At 55.1% G+C, this 19,473-nt stretch overlaps 1 protein-coding gene across 1 annotated transcript in view; it reads left to right on the forward strand.

Annotated features, from left to right (window-relative positions):
* The first annotated feature begins 1,186 nt into the window (after nucleotides 1-1,186).
* LOC111154748 (peptidyl arginine deiminase 2) overlaps nucleotides 1,187-19,473 on the forward strand; it is a 40,533-nt gene continuing 22,246 nt past the window's right edge. The window contains exons 1-3 of the mRNA XM_022514634.1: nucleotides 1,187-1,278; nucleotides 13,105-13,288; nucleotides 14,252-14,324. Of these exons, the coding sequence (XP_022370342.1) occupies nucleotides 1,187-1,278; nucleotides 13,105-13,288; nucleotides 14,252-14,324 (349 nt within the window). The remainder of the gene's footprint in view (nucleotides 1,279-13,104; nucleotides 13,289-14,251; nucleotides 14,325-19,473) is intronic.

Raw genomic sequence — 19,473 nt, forward strand, 5'->3', positions numbered from 1 at the left:
AACCCCCCCTCAAGGGACCCTCGAAGTCAGCTCCCAGGTGCACAAGCTTTCTCCTCTTTGGCGGGTAGCTGCCGTCTCCTGAGTCTCACTCCTATCAGAAGTTACCAGAGTCTCTCTGGCTCAATGCGCCTTTTGGGGCAGATGCCCCCCACCCCAGCCCAACTCAGACCTTCCCCTTTGTCCACCCACATTCCTCCCAGATCCTGGCTGCCCATGAGCAGCCGGGCTTTTCACCATCTCTTAATTTGGGCCCTCTCAAGAAGGCTGCTGGGGTCAGAGGCTGGGTGTGCCTCAGCTCTGGGCACTGGTAAGCCCCCACCCGCTCATTCAGGGGCACCCCATCCCAGGGCTCCATTCCCCCAGCAACCCTACCCTCTTCTCAAACATGAACCCCCTCCAGCCTACTCCCTCCTTCTTGTAACCTGCGTCCACTCTGACCCCTCCTCGCTGAAGAAGTCACCCGAGGCTCCCACTGCACACCCAGCCAGCGATGCCTTAGCTTGGCGTTCTGACCCTGTAGGCTGCTGGGTTCCCCTGCCAACTGCTCCCCGTTCTCCCTCATCATAGGGGGTGGATGGGGATGTCATCTTCTCTCTGGCTTCCTGGCTTTCCTCCGGACACTGCCTCTCCTCCCTTCCCCTTAGTTTGCAAACGCCTCCTTTAGGAAGGCTCAGGTCAGGACCCCAAGCCGGGTTAGGGCGCCCACTCCCTCTGGGCTACCACCACTTCCTGTCCTCGCCCCTGTTAACAGCTCCACGGCTGCATTATCTGCCCTGAAAAACTGGGGGCGCCCGGAGGGGAGCCCGGGCCTGCGTCCTGGCGCCCGGTAGCTGGGGGCCCACTGAAAGTATACTGAGTCAGTAAACCAGCCGTGGAAAGGAGGAAATGGGCAACCGCCGACTTCACCCCGATTACAGACCCGGGGATGGGGAACGCAAGTGCGCGGGCGAAGGCGCGGAGGTGGGGGGAGCTGCGGGGAGGGTGGGGGCGTGGCCACGCTTGACGGACGGGCCCGCCCTCTGCTGCGAAGCCGAGGCCAAGCGGCCGCCCCGCCCACCGGCCATAAATAGAGCGGAGCGCGAGGCCCGACCGCCGGCAGCTGGAGTGGGCTCACCTGCGGCAGGTGCTCCGGCAGGTGCTCCGGGCCGACGCGACCTGGACGAGCGAGGACCGGCACTGCGGAAAGATGCTGCGCGAGCGGACCGTGCGGCTGCAGTACGGGAGCCGCGTGGAGGCGGTGTACGTGCTGGGCACTTACCTCTGGACCGATGTCTACAGGTGAGTGGGGCCCCCCGAGACCGCCGGAGACACCCCTCCCCCCGCCGATCCCAGAAACCCCGAGCCCCTCCTCGGATGTGGGGTTGCGACGGACTTCCTCCAGCGCGAGTTGCTGCTCATCTTGAGGCCCTTGTATCCAGAAATCCTAAGAAACTCACCCGGAAGACCGACTGCCCCCAAACCGACAGCCTCCCCGAAATCCTGACACCCTCTCACACACCCTAACACAGACCTAGCTCCCTCATCACCCCTTTCCCAGACCCGCTCCCCTGGAGCCCAGTCTTCCCATGGTCTGACCCTCTGCAGCCCCTCACCCAGAACAAACCGGGAGACCCCTAGTCTTTCCCCTTGCTCTCCCCTCAACACCTCCTTCTCCCCCCTAGGCTCTCCGCTTCCTCTCAGACCCTTCTGACTCATCACCCACCTCAAAGCAGCTGAGCTTCTTCCAGGATCTGCTGGGGGGAGGGGGGTGCGGCCAGGGCCAGGCCGCAGGGGAGCTGCCCTGGGGCGGAATCTGGCCCTGGGGGTTACTCAGGCTCCAATTTAGCCCTGTGGGGGCTGCTGGTGGTTGCCTGTCCCCAGGCACTGGCTGTGAGCTCCATGTCCCTGAATGCCTTCCCCTGACTTCACCCTGGAGTTGGGGAGACTTGGTTCTGCCAGGCTGCAGGGTGCAGAGGAAGGGTCTTCAGAAAAGGGTCCTTGACTACACCCTGTTCCCTCCCCCTCTTCTCTGGCCCACAGATTTTGGCGGGATACAGGGTTTCTGAAATAGCAGGAGATAGGGTGGGGAAATTGAGGTCATGACCCTCCCCACTGCCCCTAGCCCCCAGGAAACAGGGGGAACCCATGGTCCCCCTCCTGTATTCTGTGGGTCACCCTTGTGAAGTTGTGGCTGGTGTGTGCAAAGGGGTGAAGGGGGACCCTGGCAGGATCATTCCGTGAGCAGGCCTCTCCTGCAAGCATGGCTAGAGTGAGACAGGCCAGCACTGACAGGAGGGAACATGCCGGACTCTAAAGTGGGACCCCAAGCTGATAACCTTGGACAGGTCCCCTAGCCTCTCTGTTCCTTGAGCTGAGCTGAAGCTGCTGATGTGTCTCATTGCCTCCAAATCATTCTGCCATCCAGAGTACCCGCCTCCCCAGGACCTTCACCAAATCCCATCCCTGCCTCTCCCCACGCCTCCTCCCCACCCCATCCTCGGTCACCTCCGGTGGCCCTGGCAGCCCTGCCCAGCCAGTCTCCTGCCATCCCTTCATCAGGCTCTGGCCACGCTGATACCATTAGGGCCCCAGCCTCCTCCTTTGAGGACAAAGGGTCCCGTCACCATGCAGACAAGGCACCCTCTCTGCTCATCGGCCCCTGGCCTCAATTGTGCACATGGAAACTTCAAGGTGGTTTCTGAGGGTCAAAATACAGCAGAGGACTGTGGTCCAGGCCTCGGTGGCCTGGAAGGGCTCCCCTCTGTTCCCCACCCCCAATCCTAAACCAGGCACTGCCAGGGAGCGGGCGGGGAGCCAAGGCACTCAGGTCTCTAAGCCTCAGCTGTCCCTATACCCGCCTGTTTGTTCACTGGAGCACTTTCGCTGCAGCCTGAAAGGCTGGCATTGTGCCTCTGGTGGGGGGATGGGGAGAAGGGAGGGGGGTCATCCTTAGGCCTCCTGCCCTCCCCTGTCCTGGCAGAGAGAGAGGCCCAGCCCCAGTAGGGAAGTGTGTGGGGGAGGGGTGGACCCACCATCCTCCTTCTGGCAGGGGGCAGAGGTGTGATGATCCCCTTTGTCCTTTCCCAAGAAAGCCCCCACAGCCACAATGACCCCCGTCCCCAGCTGCCCTTCGCTTAAGACCCTACCACCCCCCAAGAGTAGAAGCTTGGTCTAGACCAGCACGGTCCAGCAGAAATAGCATGCCAGCTACAAAGAGAGCCGCAGGTGTACATTAATTTCCTATCACCCACAATTTTTAGGATTCCAATAAAGAGGCGAAATTAATTTTCATAGTGTATTTTATTTAACCCAAGAGATCCAAAATACTAGCACTCCAACATCTAATCAGTTTAAAATGATTAAGGAGATAGTTTACATTGTCTTTTTCATACTAAGTCTTTGAAATTCAACGTGCGTTTTACTTTTTTTTTAAAGATTTATTTATTTATTTGACAGACAGAGATCACAAGTAGGCAGAGAGGCAGGCAGAGAGAGGAGGAAGCAGAGCCCTGCGGAGCAAAGAGCCTGATGCGGGGCTCAATCCCAGGACCCTGGGATCATGACCTGAGCCGAAGGCAGAGGCTTTAACCCACTGAGCCACCCAGGCGCCCCCAATGTGTGTTTTATACTTAGGGCTCGTCTTGGTACAGACGCACTGAATCTTGGGCTCTCAGTAGACACAGGTGCCTGGTTGCCACTGTCCTGAACAGCCCAGGCCGGGGTTCCAACCCTCAACACTAGTGCATTTGGAGCCGGATAATCGTTTGTTACGGGGGGCTGTCCTGTGCAATGTTCAGCAACATCCCTGACTTCTAAACTCTAGACGACTATAGTAAGTCCTGTTGCTGTGATGACCCAAAATGTCTCTAGATAATGGCAGCAGCCCCCTAGCAGGAGGACAAAGACACCTCCAGCTGAGAACCACTCACTGGTCGAGTGGAAGGAAGCCTCTTTCAGAACGAAGGAGACGGGCTGTTACTCCTCCTGCCACTCCTAGTATCCGTGGCGGTAAGGTCTAGGGTCCGTTTTAATAAAAGCGGGGATATTAGTGAGCACTTGGAAACCGAATGCATTCTCTTGTCTCTTCCTCACCACGGACCTTGCAGGTCAGGCTGAGATCATCTCATTTTCTAGATGAGGAAGCAAGGCTCAGAGATGTGAGGCCAGTCGCCTGATGTCAGACAGGATTTGGGTCCGGGTCGGTCTGACTCAGAACCTGTACTCTTAACCTCCACTGCATTGTGTGTGACTTTAAAACTAGCAAGTTGAACTGGGTGACCCTCTCGGCCAGTGTTTCTTCCTCCCTCCAATGTCTCAAGACCCTCCACCCACCCCCCTTTCGACCCTGCACTTCCTACAGAGTCCTTCTGGACCCAGATATAGGTTCTGACTCTAGATCCCACATGAGTCTTCCCCTCTGCCCAGGGTCTCCAAGGAGACATCAAGGGACAAGGCCTTGTGGACCCTGGGCCCAGCTAGTAAGGGAGTGTGTTTGGACCCCTCACTTCCCTTGTGACAAAAGTGAGTGAACAGGTCTCAACACCCACCTCCTCTTCCCAGGGGCTCGGGCCTCTTTTCCTGAGATGTATGCATGGCCCCCCTTTCCTACAGACACACAGTGGGGGCCACAACTGTGGGTGAGGAGGCCACACAGGGGGGTCCTCAGCAGACCCTGTGGTTGACCCACCCTCTCCCAGCCACACTGGCCCCTGGGGATAGATGTCCTGACCCTGGAACTTTCTGCGTGCTGGTTTCCAGTGAGCTATAAGTAAATAAATGCACAGAAAAAGGAAGTCAGTTTTTTTCCTAGAGATTTACTTTGCAGTTGTTAAAGGTACTTGCTGTTTCCTTCTCTCCATCCCAAGCATCTTCTCTTAGATCTGGCACGTGTACGCCTTGCCCACACCATCTCCCCCGACAGTCCCTTTACCTGCCAGATGCTTCTTCACTGGGGCTGACCCGGGTTCCCCTCTGCTTCAGGCTTGCAGCTGGAGAGAGCAGAGAGAGAGTGGCTTCTCCATGTTGATTTCAACCTCCCCGCTCACCTCTGGTTTCCATGAGGAGACACCCCCAGAGCCGGGAGGGATCAGAGAAAGGGCAGCCTTGGAGTCGGGTAACAGGGGTGATCACACTGTGCCTGATTGTCCCACTGACCCACAAAAGAGGCTGTGTAGACAGCTTCTCCTCTCCCTCCCTTGGTCTATGCATCTGTCCAGGGGAATCAGAGGCGTACCCTTCTCTCTGGTGCAGAAAGGTCAGGATCTGTTTCCTAAAGCCTGCAGAAGCTTTAGGACGCAGATGACCTTAACAATGGTCTCTTGCCTCTGCGGAGCATTCTCCTAATTATAGCTGACATCAGGATGAGATGGGGGATGGGAGTGATTCCCCCGCCCCCCTCCCGTGGGATACCCCAAGGCAGAAGCTGGCCAAGGGTACTAGGGCAAGAGAAGCGAGCACAGTAAAATGCTGGGAAAACAAGGAGGGGTACAGAGATGTACCCCACCTTGGGGAAGAGCCTGGAGAATCAAAATTCACCATCTCACTCTCTTGACCCTTCTTAGACTTCCTTCTTGTTCCTTGGTTGGTGTGAGTGTTTTAGAAAGTATCCTTAGGACAAAGGCCAAGGGTGGGGGGAGGGTCTGTGATCCAGTTAGAAGCATTAGAGAACTGGGGTGCCATGGTGTCCCCATCCCTGAGAGTGCCAGACCCTGCCTCACAGATCCCATCTCCTGCCAACTACCCTACACACATTCTACTCTGGCCACGTTAATTTTGTGGATGCTATTAGCTCTTGACCACACTAAGCTCATTTGTGCCACAGGACCTTTGTACGTGCTATTCCCTCTGTCTGGAGTACTATTCCCCAAACCTCTGCAAGCCTGACACTTCATCCATCAAGGCTTAGCTCACACATCACCTCCTCTGAGAAGCATTCTTCATTACCCTCATTTCATGACACACTATCTCAAGCCCCAAGCATTCTCTGCCTCCATGCCATTTTTCCTCCTGCAGATCTTATTAACTTAATATTACTGGATAACATTTATTGAACACATATTCTGTATCAGACTGCCTTCCTAACACCTTCCATACTCATCTCACATGTATTTAATAATTTACATGTGTTTAAACCTCACGACAATTTTAGGAGTTAGCTACAGTTGCTGGCCCCCTTCGTTGGGGAAACTGAGATAAGGAACATTTGTCCAAGTTGGCACAGCAGGTAAATGATGGCACTGCCTCACCCCAGCCCCAGACTACTCTGCCAGGCTGCCTTCTAAGGACTTATGTTTGGGGCGTGTCCCCTTCACACCTGCTGCCTTCCTTACTCCCCTGTACCTCCAGCCCTCACATCAATGAAGGCCTCCTTCACTGAGTAAATGAATGGATGGATGTGGCCAGTGATGCATGTAGATCGGCCTGTCACTGGGCTGAGCTCCCCACCCCCAGCATCAAGGGATGAGCACTGTTGGACTGGCCAGTGGAAGGTCAAGGGCATGTGGCCGAGCTTGGCCAGAGCAGCACTTGCTCCTAAGGAATCAGGCCAGATCAGGTGGCCTCATAAATTAGAACAGCACCCAGCACTCTCAACCCTAAAAAGGAGGTCTTGCCAGGAGCTGTTTTGAAGCTCTGGTTTCAGGCTAGTTCCTCGGGGGGAGGCAGGGTTCTAAGGAGGACCTGGTACCCTGTGTGTGCAGCCCACAGCCCCAGACACAACTGGGGTCCTGCAGAGGCTTCCCTTCTTGCCCACAGGACCTGCCAGGTTGGGAGCAAAGTGGCAGGAGCTCACCACTGTGTCAATCCCCCAGCTGGACAGGGACACCTGTTAGATGGGGGAGGTAGGGGGAGGCCAGTTTTCAGAGGCAGCTCTGCCTGCCTAGCCCTGCCAGGCTCCATGGCCGGGGGCTTTGACTGGCCCAAGCCTGCCTATCTAGATCACACACCCAAGCCTTCGGTGTTCCTTTTCTGGGCCTCAGACCCCACCTTCAAAATAAGTAGGGGTCTCTAGAGGTTCCTTCGGGCTTCTCATTTGCTCCTCTCCTGAGCCAGGCCCAGGATTCCCCATCCCCATCTAGAGGACCTTTAGGGAAGACTGTAACTTCTGGACCTCCCCCCGGGAAGGGAGCAGACAGGCCAGGGGTTCAGAGAGCTTGAGTTTACCTCGCACTTGGCCGTTACTGTCCCTGAGACTCAGATCCAGCGCTCACACTCTGGAGGTCTGGACAAGCTCATCTGTAAAAATGGATGATACTGACACAGACCTCCTGGGGTTTCAAAAGGATGGGTGGAGATCACGTGGGCCAAGGGCTTAGACCAGTGCCTGGTGCATGATAAACACTCAGTAAGTCATTATCATGAATTAGTACTGGGATTATTGTAATATTATTAAAACAGTGATGAGCTTTGGCCTCCAAGCATTCATAACACTCATGGGAGAGAAAAGTTGAACAACATTTGTTTGAGGTGCTGTTTAAAGCATCAACAAAGTGGGGAGGGAGGGAGGAGTCCTGGCAGATGGAATCAGGGAAGACTTCCTGGAGGAGGCGGCAACCAAGCTGAAGCATGGACAGGGGTTCACAGTGTGACCAGGACATACCACGCAGGAGCAACGGTGCCTGGCAGGACTGTTGGGACACATGCAGACAGAAAGGCAGAAAGGGCATAGACTCAGTGGCCTATAGTGCAAGGCTGCAGAGTGTATGAGCTCAAACCAGGGCTTTGACTGTGAGGCTCAGGTGTTGGGCTTTGTTACATAGGCAGTGGGGAGTTTTTGAAGCTGTCTGGAAAGGGAGTGATCACGGATTTGAGTGTTTCTGCCCTAAGGAGAGGGGCCAGCTAGAAGTACCAGTGTCCAGGGAGAGAGGCAGCTGAGGTCACCAGGCAGAGAAGGGGACTTGCTGAAGGCGAGGCCTTTTCAGGGCAGCCACCCACCTCGGGGCTCCAGACCCCGTCATGCCAAGCTGAGGCTTCACCTTCCTCCTCTCATCCACGTCCTTGAGGGTGCTCACACTGGGCTTTTGTGCCGGGTTGGCACCTGCGAACCCCTCAGACTCCTGCAAAGACCGGAGGGCAGGATGTCACACCCGCAGCGCCAGGAGCCGGGTTCGCTGGAGCGGGGGAAGTGGGGGGGGGGGTGATCCCTGGCTGGTGTTAACGAGGCCCAGGACAGGTGGAGAAGCTGGGAGGGCCAGACGCCAGCCAGAAGCAGGCACATCACACCCTCCAGCCTGGGACTGAGTGGGCACCCCAAGCCTGCAAGGCCAAACCAGTAACCTCCCCACTGAGTGAGTGAAGACCAGAGAGGCTGACTGGCTCCCCAGAGGCCCTACATGGGGCCGAGCAGCTGTTAGATCACAAAGCCTATTCCCCTGGGCTGGGCTCAGGAAGCAACCCTCTTCCACATCCAACACTGCGTTCCAGTCTTGCTCAAAGTTCCTTTGTTTACCAGCCATTTCTCTCCATTTCCCCAGCCACCACTTTGTCCCACACCACCATCATGACTCACCCAGACAGCTGTGGAGTCGCCCTCTCCCTGAGTCCCCCCTTCCGGTGTTGCTTTCCTGAAATGCTTTCCCCACTCTGCACCCTGGGTGATCCGTCCTCGGGGCAAAATCAATCATGACCCCCGCCCCCAGAAGCCTTCGGTGCCCTCGGTGGGGAGGGCCAGCCCCTCACCACAAGCTAGGTCCTCTCCCCTGACCTGCCGCCACTCCCCCCCCACAAAACTACAGCCACAGTGATCTCCCTCCAGTCCCTCCAACGCACTGGGCTAACATCTACCTCGGCCCCCACCCAGGTGGTCTGTGCTGCCTGGAAATTGCTCCTCTTCCTCCTCCCTTTGTCCAGTTCACTGGTTCTTAAACTGGACCAGCAGCAGTAGCAGCAGCTGGGGACTTGTTAGAAACGCAGTCTGAAGTTGCGATGTTAAGACCATGACTAAGTGGCCAGGCTTGGTCCTTCCCAGGTCTGGTTTGATAAATGCTGGTGATAGACCAAGTCTGATTTATATCCTGCCTCTTCTGTGGGAAGTGCCTGGGATTCTAGGGATCTGATCAACCTCAAGAAATGATAGCACATTCAGCGTCATAGCTTTTGAAGATGACTGTTGTTAATTTGCCGTTAAGTGAATTATAAAACTGGGAAAAGAAATGTAGTTTCTTTCCATGATGTATATGTACAGCAAGTCATCGTGTTGGACATGTTAAATATACATAATTATATTTGTCAATTGTTCTTCTGCAAATTTGGGGGAGAAAAAGAAAGGTAAACCTCGTTTCCCGGGCCCCTCCCCAGATCAGCTGAGTCAGAGACAAGATGGTCCAACAACCTATATTTTAACAGACCCTTCCGATAATGCTGATGCACGCTCCAAATTTAAGATCCGCTGGTCTAGTGAATTCTTGCTGTCCTTCAGAGTATAGAGTTAGACCTCAGCTCCAATGCCACTTCCTCCAGGAAGCCCTCCTTGACCTGCAGGCCGGGGCTTCATGGCACACATTGCTTCTATGTTAGAGCCATTCTCACCACCAAAACCACATCGTCAGCTGTGTAACCCATGGAAAGTTCTTCTCTTCCACTAGAACATGTACTCCATGGGCCCAGGGAACCTGTTCTCTTTTGCTGATCTGCCCCCAGCACCGAGAACTGTGTCTGGCACTTAGGAAGTGCTCAGCCAATGCAGGTTGAGTGACCACATAAGCAAGCCCTGTTCTTCCAGTCCTTCCCGCAGCAAACACCTAGATTTACTGTGAGCCTGGACTGGGCCAGGGGCTGAAACAGGAAAAAGAGACAACCCCCACCTTCAAGGACCTACAAGAGGAAAAAACACGGATGGAGACAAATGGATTGAGCTGGGTCTTTAAGGAGGGATGGTGAGTTGCCTGGCAGAGAAGTCAGGGAAAGGAAGGGTAGAAGGAATGGCATTTGCATGGGATAGTGCAGGCTGCAGAGGCTGGAGAGTCATGCTGAGACCCAGTGACGGAATGTCACTGGTTGGGCCCCATCTTTTATTGTATTGTCTGCCATCGAGGAGCCACTGAATATTTTCAAGCAGGCAAGTTGCCTGATTTCATTTTATTAATCCCTCTGTGATACAGTTTGGGAAACCAAGAAGGGTGGGTTCAATCATTCATTTATTCCCACCGAAGAATATATGGAGGGTGTGGCCTTGTCCAGGGCACTGGGGTGCAGTGGTTGGCAGAACAGATGTGTCCTGGGGACTGGCAGCCTGTCCCAGGCACGCTACCTTTAGCCTCCGTCCCATAAGCTGGAGGTCCTGGCCACCATCAATACCCTCATTCTCTCCCTCAGTACCATCCTGGGCCCCTCCCTGCAGCCCCCTGGGACCACTGAGGCACCCCCCCCAGCCCCTGGTTCTCAGGTTTCTGGGGGATGAGTTCTGAGCGGTTCTTCCTGGGGAGGGAGGCAGCCAGCAGGCTCTGTAGGGGACAATGGTTGCCTTTGTTGCTTCTGCCAGAGTCTCTCCAAGAATAGCTGTTTGCTCAGCTCAGAGCAGGGCTGGAGCTGGGGTAGGAGGGTGTGGGGCCCAGGCACTAACCCCTGGAGCCTCTGGGGTCTCCTGCAGCTTCTCACCAGCCCAGAGGAACGAAGCAGGCAGCTATGGTCATCACTTAAAGCAGCTATGGTCAGTGTCCCGTCCTAAAACGCATCCTGTCTATGAGTTTAGAAAGCATTCTTTTTCCTAAATAGAACTGTATGCAGAAACCCAATATGCGAAACCAGGTGGCATCAGTGGTTCTGCTTAAAGGAGAGCGGGGACACAGCCCAGAGATCCCCAGCTTTTCCGTGCCTCCCTCCTCACCCCTTTGCCCAGGGCTTGCCCCCTCTGCGCTGCCCAGATGCCAGCCACCAGCTGACCTGGTGCCACGCTCCCATGTCACACTTGGTGAAACTGAGGCAAAGTGCCTTGTAGACAGAACGTGGCAGACCACTGCCGACAAGTGTCCAGCCTCTGATCAGCCCAGTGGCCCCGTGAGGAGCTGGGAAATGTAAAAAGGAGCAGATAGACAAGAAACAGGGTGGCCCTGGAGCTTTTCTTTCAAGCTCCTCTCCCAGGCCCAGGCGTGGACTGCCAGACCCTGGTCCACACTCTCCTGCGGTGCCCACCCAAGACCAGTGATCTCTGCCGCTGTCAGTAGCCTGGGTCATCAGAGAGACCCTGCGTGACTCACACTCATGGCCCCGGCCACTCCAGGGCTCTCACCACCAGGCCACACGGCTGAATGTCCAGACCAGTGGTTCTCAGAGTATAGGCCTGGACCAGCATCACCAACCGTTCCTAGAAATGGTAGAAACACAAATTCTCAGGCCCCACTGCAGACCTACTGAATCTGAAACTCAGAGGAGGGGCCGGGCAATCTGTCTGCAGAAAAATATTCCAGGTGACACTGCTGAGCTGGGAGAACAACTGGTGGAACCACTGGTTGGAGAACCACTCCAGCCCCTGGCCACAGCTGCCCAGCCGAACCTCCACCCGGCCAGCCAGACTCTCCAGGGAAAGGATCTACTAATCTCTAGCCTTAACAACACCAACAGAAAAACCAAGCAAACAAACCCGGAGACTTAGACTGTACCCCTGGATGATTCCAATGCCCAACCATTCCGGAAGACTATTCTGGAACCCAGGAAGGCACGGCCCTCCAAATAGCACGTGTGGCTCTGAGGCAGACACTTGTACCTACGTCTTAGTCCCAAATCCCACGAGAATCCCGCCTAAATCCATCTGAGCCCTCTTCACCCTCTGGGAACCTTCAGACCAGGGGATGGATTTAGCAAAATTGTCTGCCCTGGGCACCTCCCTCCCCCAGTCTCCCCATCCTTCCTGTCACCTCCGCTTAAACCAGTGTCTTAGGCAGTAACAAAATACCTCGGGCTGGGTGGCTTAAACAAAGAAATGAATTTCTTACAGTCCCGGAGGCTGGAAGTCGGAGATCAGGGGCCCTTGTGGTCCTATTGGGGTGGGACCTCTTCCTGGCTCACAGGCGGCCGCTTTCTCGCTGTGAGCTCACACAGGCTTCCTTGTAGCATGGGAGAGAGAACAATCTCTCTTCCCTTTCTTACAAGGCGACCAGTCGGATCAGAGGGGACCTCGCGCTCATGATTTCATTTAAGGCTATCTTCTGAAAGCCCTCTCTTCAAATGCAGTCATGTCAGGCAGGGGAAGAACTTTGGCATGTGAATTTGGGGGCACACAGACGTGCCTACAGCAACTGAATCAAACTAGTCCGTTTCCTGCCCTGAAATCTTCATGGCTTTTCAAGAATTCCAAGGATACTAGGACGCCTGGGTGGCTCAGTCCTTTAAGCCTCTGCCTTCGGCTCGGATCATGATCCCAGGGTCCTGAGATCGAGCCCCACATCAGGCTCCCTGCTCAGCGGGGAGCTTGCTTCTCCCTCTGCCTGCTGCTCCCCCTGCTTGTGCGCTCTCTCTCTCTCTCTCTCTCTGACAAATAAATAAAATCTTTAAACAACAAAAAAATAAAAATAAAATAAAAGAATTCCAAAACTATCAGCCATTTGTAGAAAAACCACTCCAGAGCCCCTAGGAATGACTCTCAGAGAAGGGAGTTCCAAGCTGGGAGAGGAACGTGTGGCCGGAGGGAGAGATCCTTGTGACAGAGCCAGCCCATTGCTGCCCCTTGAGGACCCAAGTCCCAGGCTCCTCCCCTGGGCAAACCCAGCGTTGTGACACCTGCCTCGTGCCCTTCCTCTGCCTGCAGTTCACATCCTGGATCGGGGGTGGGTGCTGCCTTTGGTGCAAATTCATTTTTTGGTCTGAGCCTCAGTACCCACACCCTTAGGGCCCCACATGGCGGCCCATCAGAAGCACCAGGAAGTCTGTTAAGAATTCAGATCCCCAGGCCCACCCCCGAACATGCTGGCTGGGTGGATAGAAGACAGCCCCCAGGCTCTGTATTGCTACCCAGTGCCCTCCCCACTACCGGGAGACTGTGGTGCAGCTGGGTCCTTGGGGGTCCCCCAGACCTGGCTCTCCCAGGGGTCTGCTGCAGCCCCACCCCCCCCAGGAGTCTTTTTTGGAAACCCCTCGTCCCACCTGCCCTGGGATCCTCCCCGCACCATGACCCGCTCTCCTCTCTCCCCACAGCGCGGCCCCCGCCGAGGCCCGGACCTTCAGCCTGAAGCACTCCGAGCGCGTGCGCGTGGAGGTGGTGCGCGACGGGCAGGCCGAGGAGGTGGCCACCAACGGCAAACAGCGCTGGCTTCTGTCGCCCAGCACCACGCTGCGGGTCACCATGAGACAGGCGAGCGCTGAGGCCAGCAGTGACAAGGTACCCTGGCTAGGGTCGCCCTCCGAGGGCGGCGAGGGCAGCGGGAACCGGGGGCGGGGCTAAAGCAGCGTCACCCAACTCAGACAGAACAGAACGTGCGCCACACTTGTCACTGCCCCGTTCGTAGCATCCATTCTCAAAAAACAGAAAGAGACAGGCGGCCTCCATTTTTATAGTATGTTTTCCTTAACCCCATAGATCACGTATTATTATTTTGACATGATGCTAATATTAAAAAAAAAAAATCCATGACATACCGTATGTTCTTTTTTACACCAAGTCTGTGTCATGCTTAGAGCAACATGTCAGATCAGATTTGCCACGGGACACTCCTGTGGCTGGTGACTACTGGACACGGAGACTCAAGGCCAGACCGTGGAAGGATGGCTTCCTGGAGTGTTAAAGCTGTGGGCTGCTGAGTGATATATTAGAATCACTGGAAGTTACAGCCCCAAATGTCCTTGGCCTCCTCCTGTATTAAATGGGGTGCTGAGTGCCCACATAGTAGGGCAATTTGCCCAGTGGTAAAGCTGAGACCTGACGTCTCTTCGCTGGGTTCTGTAGTTATGAACTTCCGATGCGCCCCGTGGCAGTGATGGCACTGGGCATTATTTAAAGAAAACCCCTCAGCCCTACCCCGGCTGCTTAGCAGGAGCAAGTCATATGCCATGGCAGATATGGCATGGGGGTAGGCAGCAGAATGCACCAGGACTCATAGGTAAGCAGTCAGTACCCTAATGCCCTCTAAGAAGAGGGGAGCCCCCTATCTGTTGGATAATTTGAGAGAAGCAGCCCACCAACCCAGGAATGCTTCCTGGAGGAGAGGGTTTGTGTGTTTGGGGAGAATTGGCTTGACAGGCTGTGAGGGGTGAGTCAGGGAGAGGGGTCACCGCAGATTTTCCTGCCTGTGATCTGTGATCTCTGCTCTTCTCTCCCTCCCAATGCACCCCCTTCCCTGCCAAGGTCACTGTCAACTACTATGAGGAGGAGGGGACTATGCCCATTGACCAGGCTGGGCTCTTCCTCACAGCCATCGGTAAGTTGGTGTGACTGCGGCCTGGGTGCTTTGCTCCCCGGGAGCTGACCCTGCTGCCCTTCTCAGCGGCACTTGGCCTGAGTCCAGTGCTGCAGACCTGACACTCAGAGCTTCCTCTGAATAATGCAGGCCTGAGAAGTGATGCCACACGTGCCCGGGCCCTTCTGTCCTGGGGTGAGGGATGTCCTGCAGGAGGAGGCATACCCTGGTCTGCCAGCACCTCGCCCCCAATGTCAGCATCCCCACCCCAGGCTCTGTGGGCCCCTGAGAAGAAAGAGCAGAGTCTGTTCCTCCCCTGCCTCTCCCCCACAGCCTGGAGAAGAGCTTGTCCCTCAAAGTGAGGGAAATGGCCAGTCTGCTCTGTCCCTGACAGTCCCAGCTACCCCCTTGCCCTCCCTAGACCCTGCCCTGGGAACACAGAGAGGCAGCCTGGTTCCTTAACTCACCTAGTCCAAGCCTTTCATTTGGCATGGAGGACAGGGAGGCCCAGAGAGGTTAGGGAACTTGTTCAAAGTCACACAGCATCTCCCTGGCAGGTTGGGTCCGGGGCTCAGGACGATCCCCCTCTCCGGGCTCTTCACATCTGCAAAGCACTCCCCTGCCCGGGTTCTGGGGCTCGGGCGGTGTGGTTTTCTTCCAACACTCCCCTCTTCTGCAGGTGAGGTGTTACTTTTACATCTTCCTTTTCATCTTAATTACATAATGTTTAAGGCAGGAGGACATGTCAGGGGGTCGTTCTGTCTGTCCAGCCTGATTTAGCATTGCCCGAGCTGCCCCACCGCAGGGCGAGAGAACTTTCAGCTACTGAGAACCAACCGAGTGCGGAGAGCTTTAAAAGTTGCAAAAATGTCTCGCACTTACTCAAAACCTACTCTGGGTCCTCTACAGTGCTGGGTGCTTCGAAGAGGAGAAGGAGAAACACCCAACCTTTCTTGAGCGCCGACTGTGTGCCCAGTTCCGGTCCTTCACTGTCACGGTCTCAATCTTCTCTTCCAACTATGGCCAGGATAGATAAGGGGTCTCAGAACTTCCCCCCAAAACAACCAATTCCCACTCAGCTTCTCCTCCTCCAACCACCAGAGTAGCAGCAGTGTACCTCTGCCCTCAGCTTCTTCCCCGGTGGGCTTTGTTTGCTGGTCACCCTGACCCTCTTTCTGCATGGGGGGGAGTGCCTGGCCTTGGGCTGGGCTCCTCGGGACACCCTCGGGGAGGGGGACCCTGGAGGAGGGTCCTCACAAGCACACACGGCCCCTGGGCGTCTCAGATGACCTGTCCTGAGGAAACCTAATCCCACAGAGACGGGGACACCTGAGGACGTAAGCAGGAAGGGCAGTGGCCAGTGGTCCCAGAGGGCTGACGCCACCATGAGCAAGTCTACCCCCGAAGCCAGGCAGACAGGATAGATGGCAAAACAGTGCCCCGTGAGGAGGCAGGACCGGACCCCCCCCTCTCATCCGAAGGACTGGGGAGCTTGTGCTCGAGGGAACAGCAGGTTCCACAGACCAGTAAAGTGCCCACCCCGTCCCCAGTAATAAGCCTGACATTGTTGGTGCTTGGCCAAAAAGAAAAAAATATGTGAATATGTATTTATAAAATATAAATAAAATAATTTGCCAACAACTATCACCATCATTCTAACATTTTTCACACTTAAAAAGTAGACAGAGGAATCATTCCAGAATAGAAGACAGTCACTTACATTGCCGAAATAAAGTCTTGCGGAAACCTCACCCGCTGAACTTACATTTCCTGTTCTACCAGGGACCCTGGGGGAAATTGGTTCCCCTTAGGGCCCGCTGGTCTGTCTGACCCTCTGGGTCTTGTCTTTCTCAGGCATCTATTCCAGGGGCCCTGAGCCCCAAGTCCTGAGTAATCATTGCCCCTTCCTAGGAAGGGCACCTCAGAGGCAAGGAATACCCCAAAAGTTCTGGGATAGGGGGCTGCCCCCCCAGGGATATATCAGAGTCCACCAAACCCTAGCTCTGCCCTGAGCCCCACATTCCTCACCTGCCCCGAGGGACCCACAGTGCCCTTGTGCACAGTGCTCACGGAGATCCGATCATGGGGCCTGGGGTAGACACTCAGTCAATACTCGTTCTTCTCGCCCTTCTGCTTGGGGTAGCCACATTTTCCTTCCACCTGGGCAAAGCTGAAGAACCCTATTGTCCCTCAGTCTTCCTCCTGGGACTTGGAAACAAATCCATGGTGCCCTTGGCCAAACCAGGCCCTGGGGCTTGGCTCCCAGTCCTGCCAAGGACATGCTGTGTGACCTCACCAAGTAGCCCGCCCCTTGGGACCTCACTTTCTCCCAGCTGTAAAACCAAGGCTTTGAGCCTGCTGACGGCCTTCAAGACCCCAGGTAGGACTGAATTGGAAAGTCCTTCCTGTGAAGGGGACTGGGGGAAGAGAGGGGTGGGAGACAGAAGAATGGTCTCCCCGTCTTGGCTGTGGTTCTGGCAACAGGAGCAGGACATGAGCCTTGAGAATTATTAGCCTCATCCTAAGGATCTCATTTCTTGTGCCCCCTCCCCAGAGCCTAGGCTGATTGCCCTAGTTGGCTGTGGGGGAGAAAGTCCTGCCTCCCCACCACACCCCGTGCTGCCCGGTTACATAAGAAGGGCAGGCACCCTGCTCCTGCCCCTGCCCCTGGGGGCCGGCAGCCTGCCAAAATGCTTATCCTCTGTGTCAAGCCTGAAGCCTCGGTGTCTGGATTCTCAGGGCAGACTACCTTGAACTCAATCCCAATGACATTTCCCATAAATCTGCCCCACACCCCAGGTGCCACCTGACCCCTTGGGGCTATTCTGGGGAGCTGAGGTAGGATTCTGAGCCTCTGGGAAATGTCGTCTGGAGCCCAGATGCCCCGAAACAGCTGTCCTCACCCCCTTCCCCTTCAGGGAAGACAGAGCTATCTCAAGACGACAGAGCTCTGGGTGGGTCACGATGGCCCTGTCCTCTGTCCCTGCAAGGATCATCTCTGCGGAAATCTAGTTAAATGCGACATTGGAGGGAACTTTGAAGGGGAAAAGCCCAGGCGGTTGGGAGGTGGGTGATAAGAGAGCCTGATGACGTCATGTCTGAATTTTATAACAGGAAGTCAGTGAAACTTGTCTGAAGTTAAAGTTAAAACTTGTCTCAAGGGAGAGCAATAAGCGTAAGACTCGGTATTCTGGAGATTTCCTAAGGCAGGTGAGAGGATAGAATGGGCAGGAAACTGCTATTTTTTAGAAGGTGTTTGGTGCTATTTGAGGTTTGCTTGTTTTGTGTGTGGGTTGTTTTGTTTTGTTTTGTTTTGCATTTTGTGCAAATATTCCATCGATAAAATTTTTATTTAAAAAAAATTTTTTTAGAGATTTTATTTATTTATTTGAGAGAAAGAGAAGGAGCAGGGGGAAGGGGGGGGGAAGCAGACTCCCCACTGAGCCTAGAGCCCAATGTGAGGCTCGATCCCAGGACCCCGGGATCATGACCTGAGTGGAAGGCAGAGGCTTAACCGACTAAGTCACATGGGCGCCCCTACATCGACAAAATTTTTAAATTTAAGGAATTTATCATGAAGGAAGACACAGTTAAGTGCTTTGTAATTTCTCTCCTGTGGCCCACTGTGTCCGTGGACCCACCAACAGCCATGGTGTCCTGTCACCTTGAACTAGAGACCAAAGTCCCAGGGCTGCCAGGGTGGGGATGTGCCCAGCTCCCCTGGGAATGGCCTTAAGGGGAATAAGCCTTGGGTCTTTGATGGCGGACTTGGCTTTTAGAAACATCCCAAGGTGGAGATCAGCCTGAGTCAGTGGAGAGGAAACGGGCCAAGGTCAGGGGTCTGGAGTCAGAGGCCTGAGTGGGATGCCTGGCTCTCCACTCTCTGGAGACTTTGTGGGCATCTCCCTGCAGGATGCCTTGGTCTCCCCATCTGTGCGGTAGTGGTAAGTCATCTCTGCAGGTGTGACTAAGGGGAGAACACGCGATTAGAGGCACTCTGCCTCTGGAGAAGGGAACTGCACACACAGAAGAGATTGTTACCTGGAAAAGCAAAGACAGGGGGTTCCTTAGGGAGCCCAGGACTGTGGTTGGTTCCCGGGGAGGAGCTTCAGGAAGCCAACCTCCCTGAAAGGCAACACTCACTGGGGAGTGTCCAGTTGGAAAGTTCATGAAGGTCTGGAAGTCAAAATCAATACTGTTCCTCCATCAGAGCCTTCAATCTCTTTAACAGCAGCTGGCGGTACCTGCCTCCCCACTTGGTCTGGAGAATCCCTACCCTGCACCAGCCTCCAGGTTATCTATCAGCCCAGTTTGCTGACAGGTGACGTCTCGAAGGCTGGGTTTGCTCACCTCTACAGTCGTGGCAATAATAATATTTATCTCATCGGACTGGGGACTCCAGGGTAGGCAGGTGTCCAGAATGCCCACCGCTGGGCCCCCCACACTCTGTAGAGCGCCTGGAATGAGGGGATGCTCAATGATGATTTATTGACAGATGGGATCGATAGGACGAGCTTATCTAATAATCACGGCCTATGGCACCCAACTGACAGCCGGGCTGCAGAGACTGGGATGCAGGGGTGCTCCCTCTCCCAAAGGACCAAGCGCCCTGAGAGTTTCCCCTGTCCTGCCTCCTTCTAGACCCAGAAAAGCCACATTCAGGGAATCAGACTGTGAGCAAAGAGAGGACTTGTGTATTATCCCCAGGGTGAGCCGCCTCAGGAAGGGTGACATCAGCAGCCCTTCCTGTGCCAGGACCCTCCTCCCCACCCGATCCAGGGAGAGAGCACGCCTGCCAAGGGGACAGACCAGGAATGCATTCACTCCCACCCAGCTCCCGCCTCTGTCCAAGTCATGCTCCGCGTGAGGCCTGGGCATTTCCAAGACCTGGACTCAGCTCATCCATTGTGTGACACTCCATCACCTCGGGACAACTCCTCAGCCCTGCCCTGTCCTGTTAGTCTCTAACTCGGGGGGCCATTTGGCCTCCCAAGGGACATTTGGCAATGTCTGAAGACATTTCGGTTGTCGCAGTTGGGGGGTGTCACTGGCATCTGGCAGGTGGTGGCCAGGGATGCTGCTAGACATCCTCCAATGCAGGTAGAGGAACTAGGGCTCAGAGAGGCTGTCCAACCTGCCCAAAGTCACACAGCTTATAAGCAGAAAACCA

The sequence above is a fragment of the Enhydra lutris genome, unplaced genomic scaffold, assembly GCF_002288905.1.
Source record: "Enhydra lutris kenyoni isolate GAN:26980312 unplaced genomic scaffold, ASM228890v2 scaffoldscaffold38, whole genome shotgun sequence".
In the NCBI taxonomy this organism is placed as follows: Eukaryota; Metazoa; Chordata; class Mammalia; order Carnivora; family Mustelidae; genus Enhydra; species Enhydra lutris.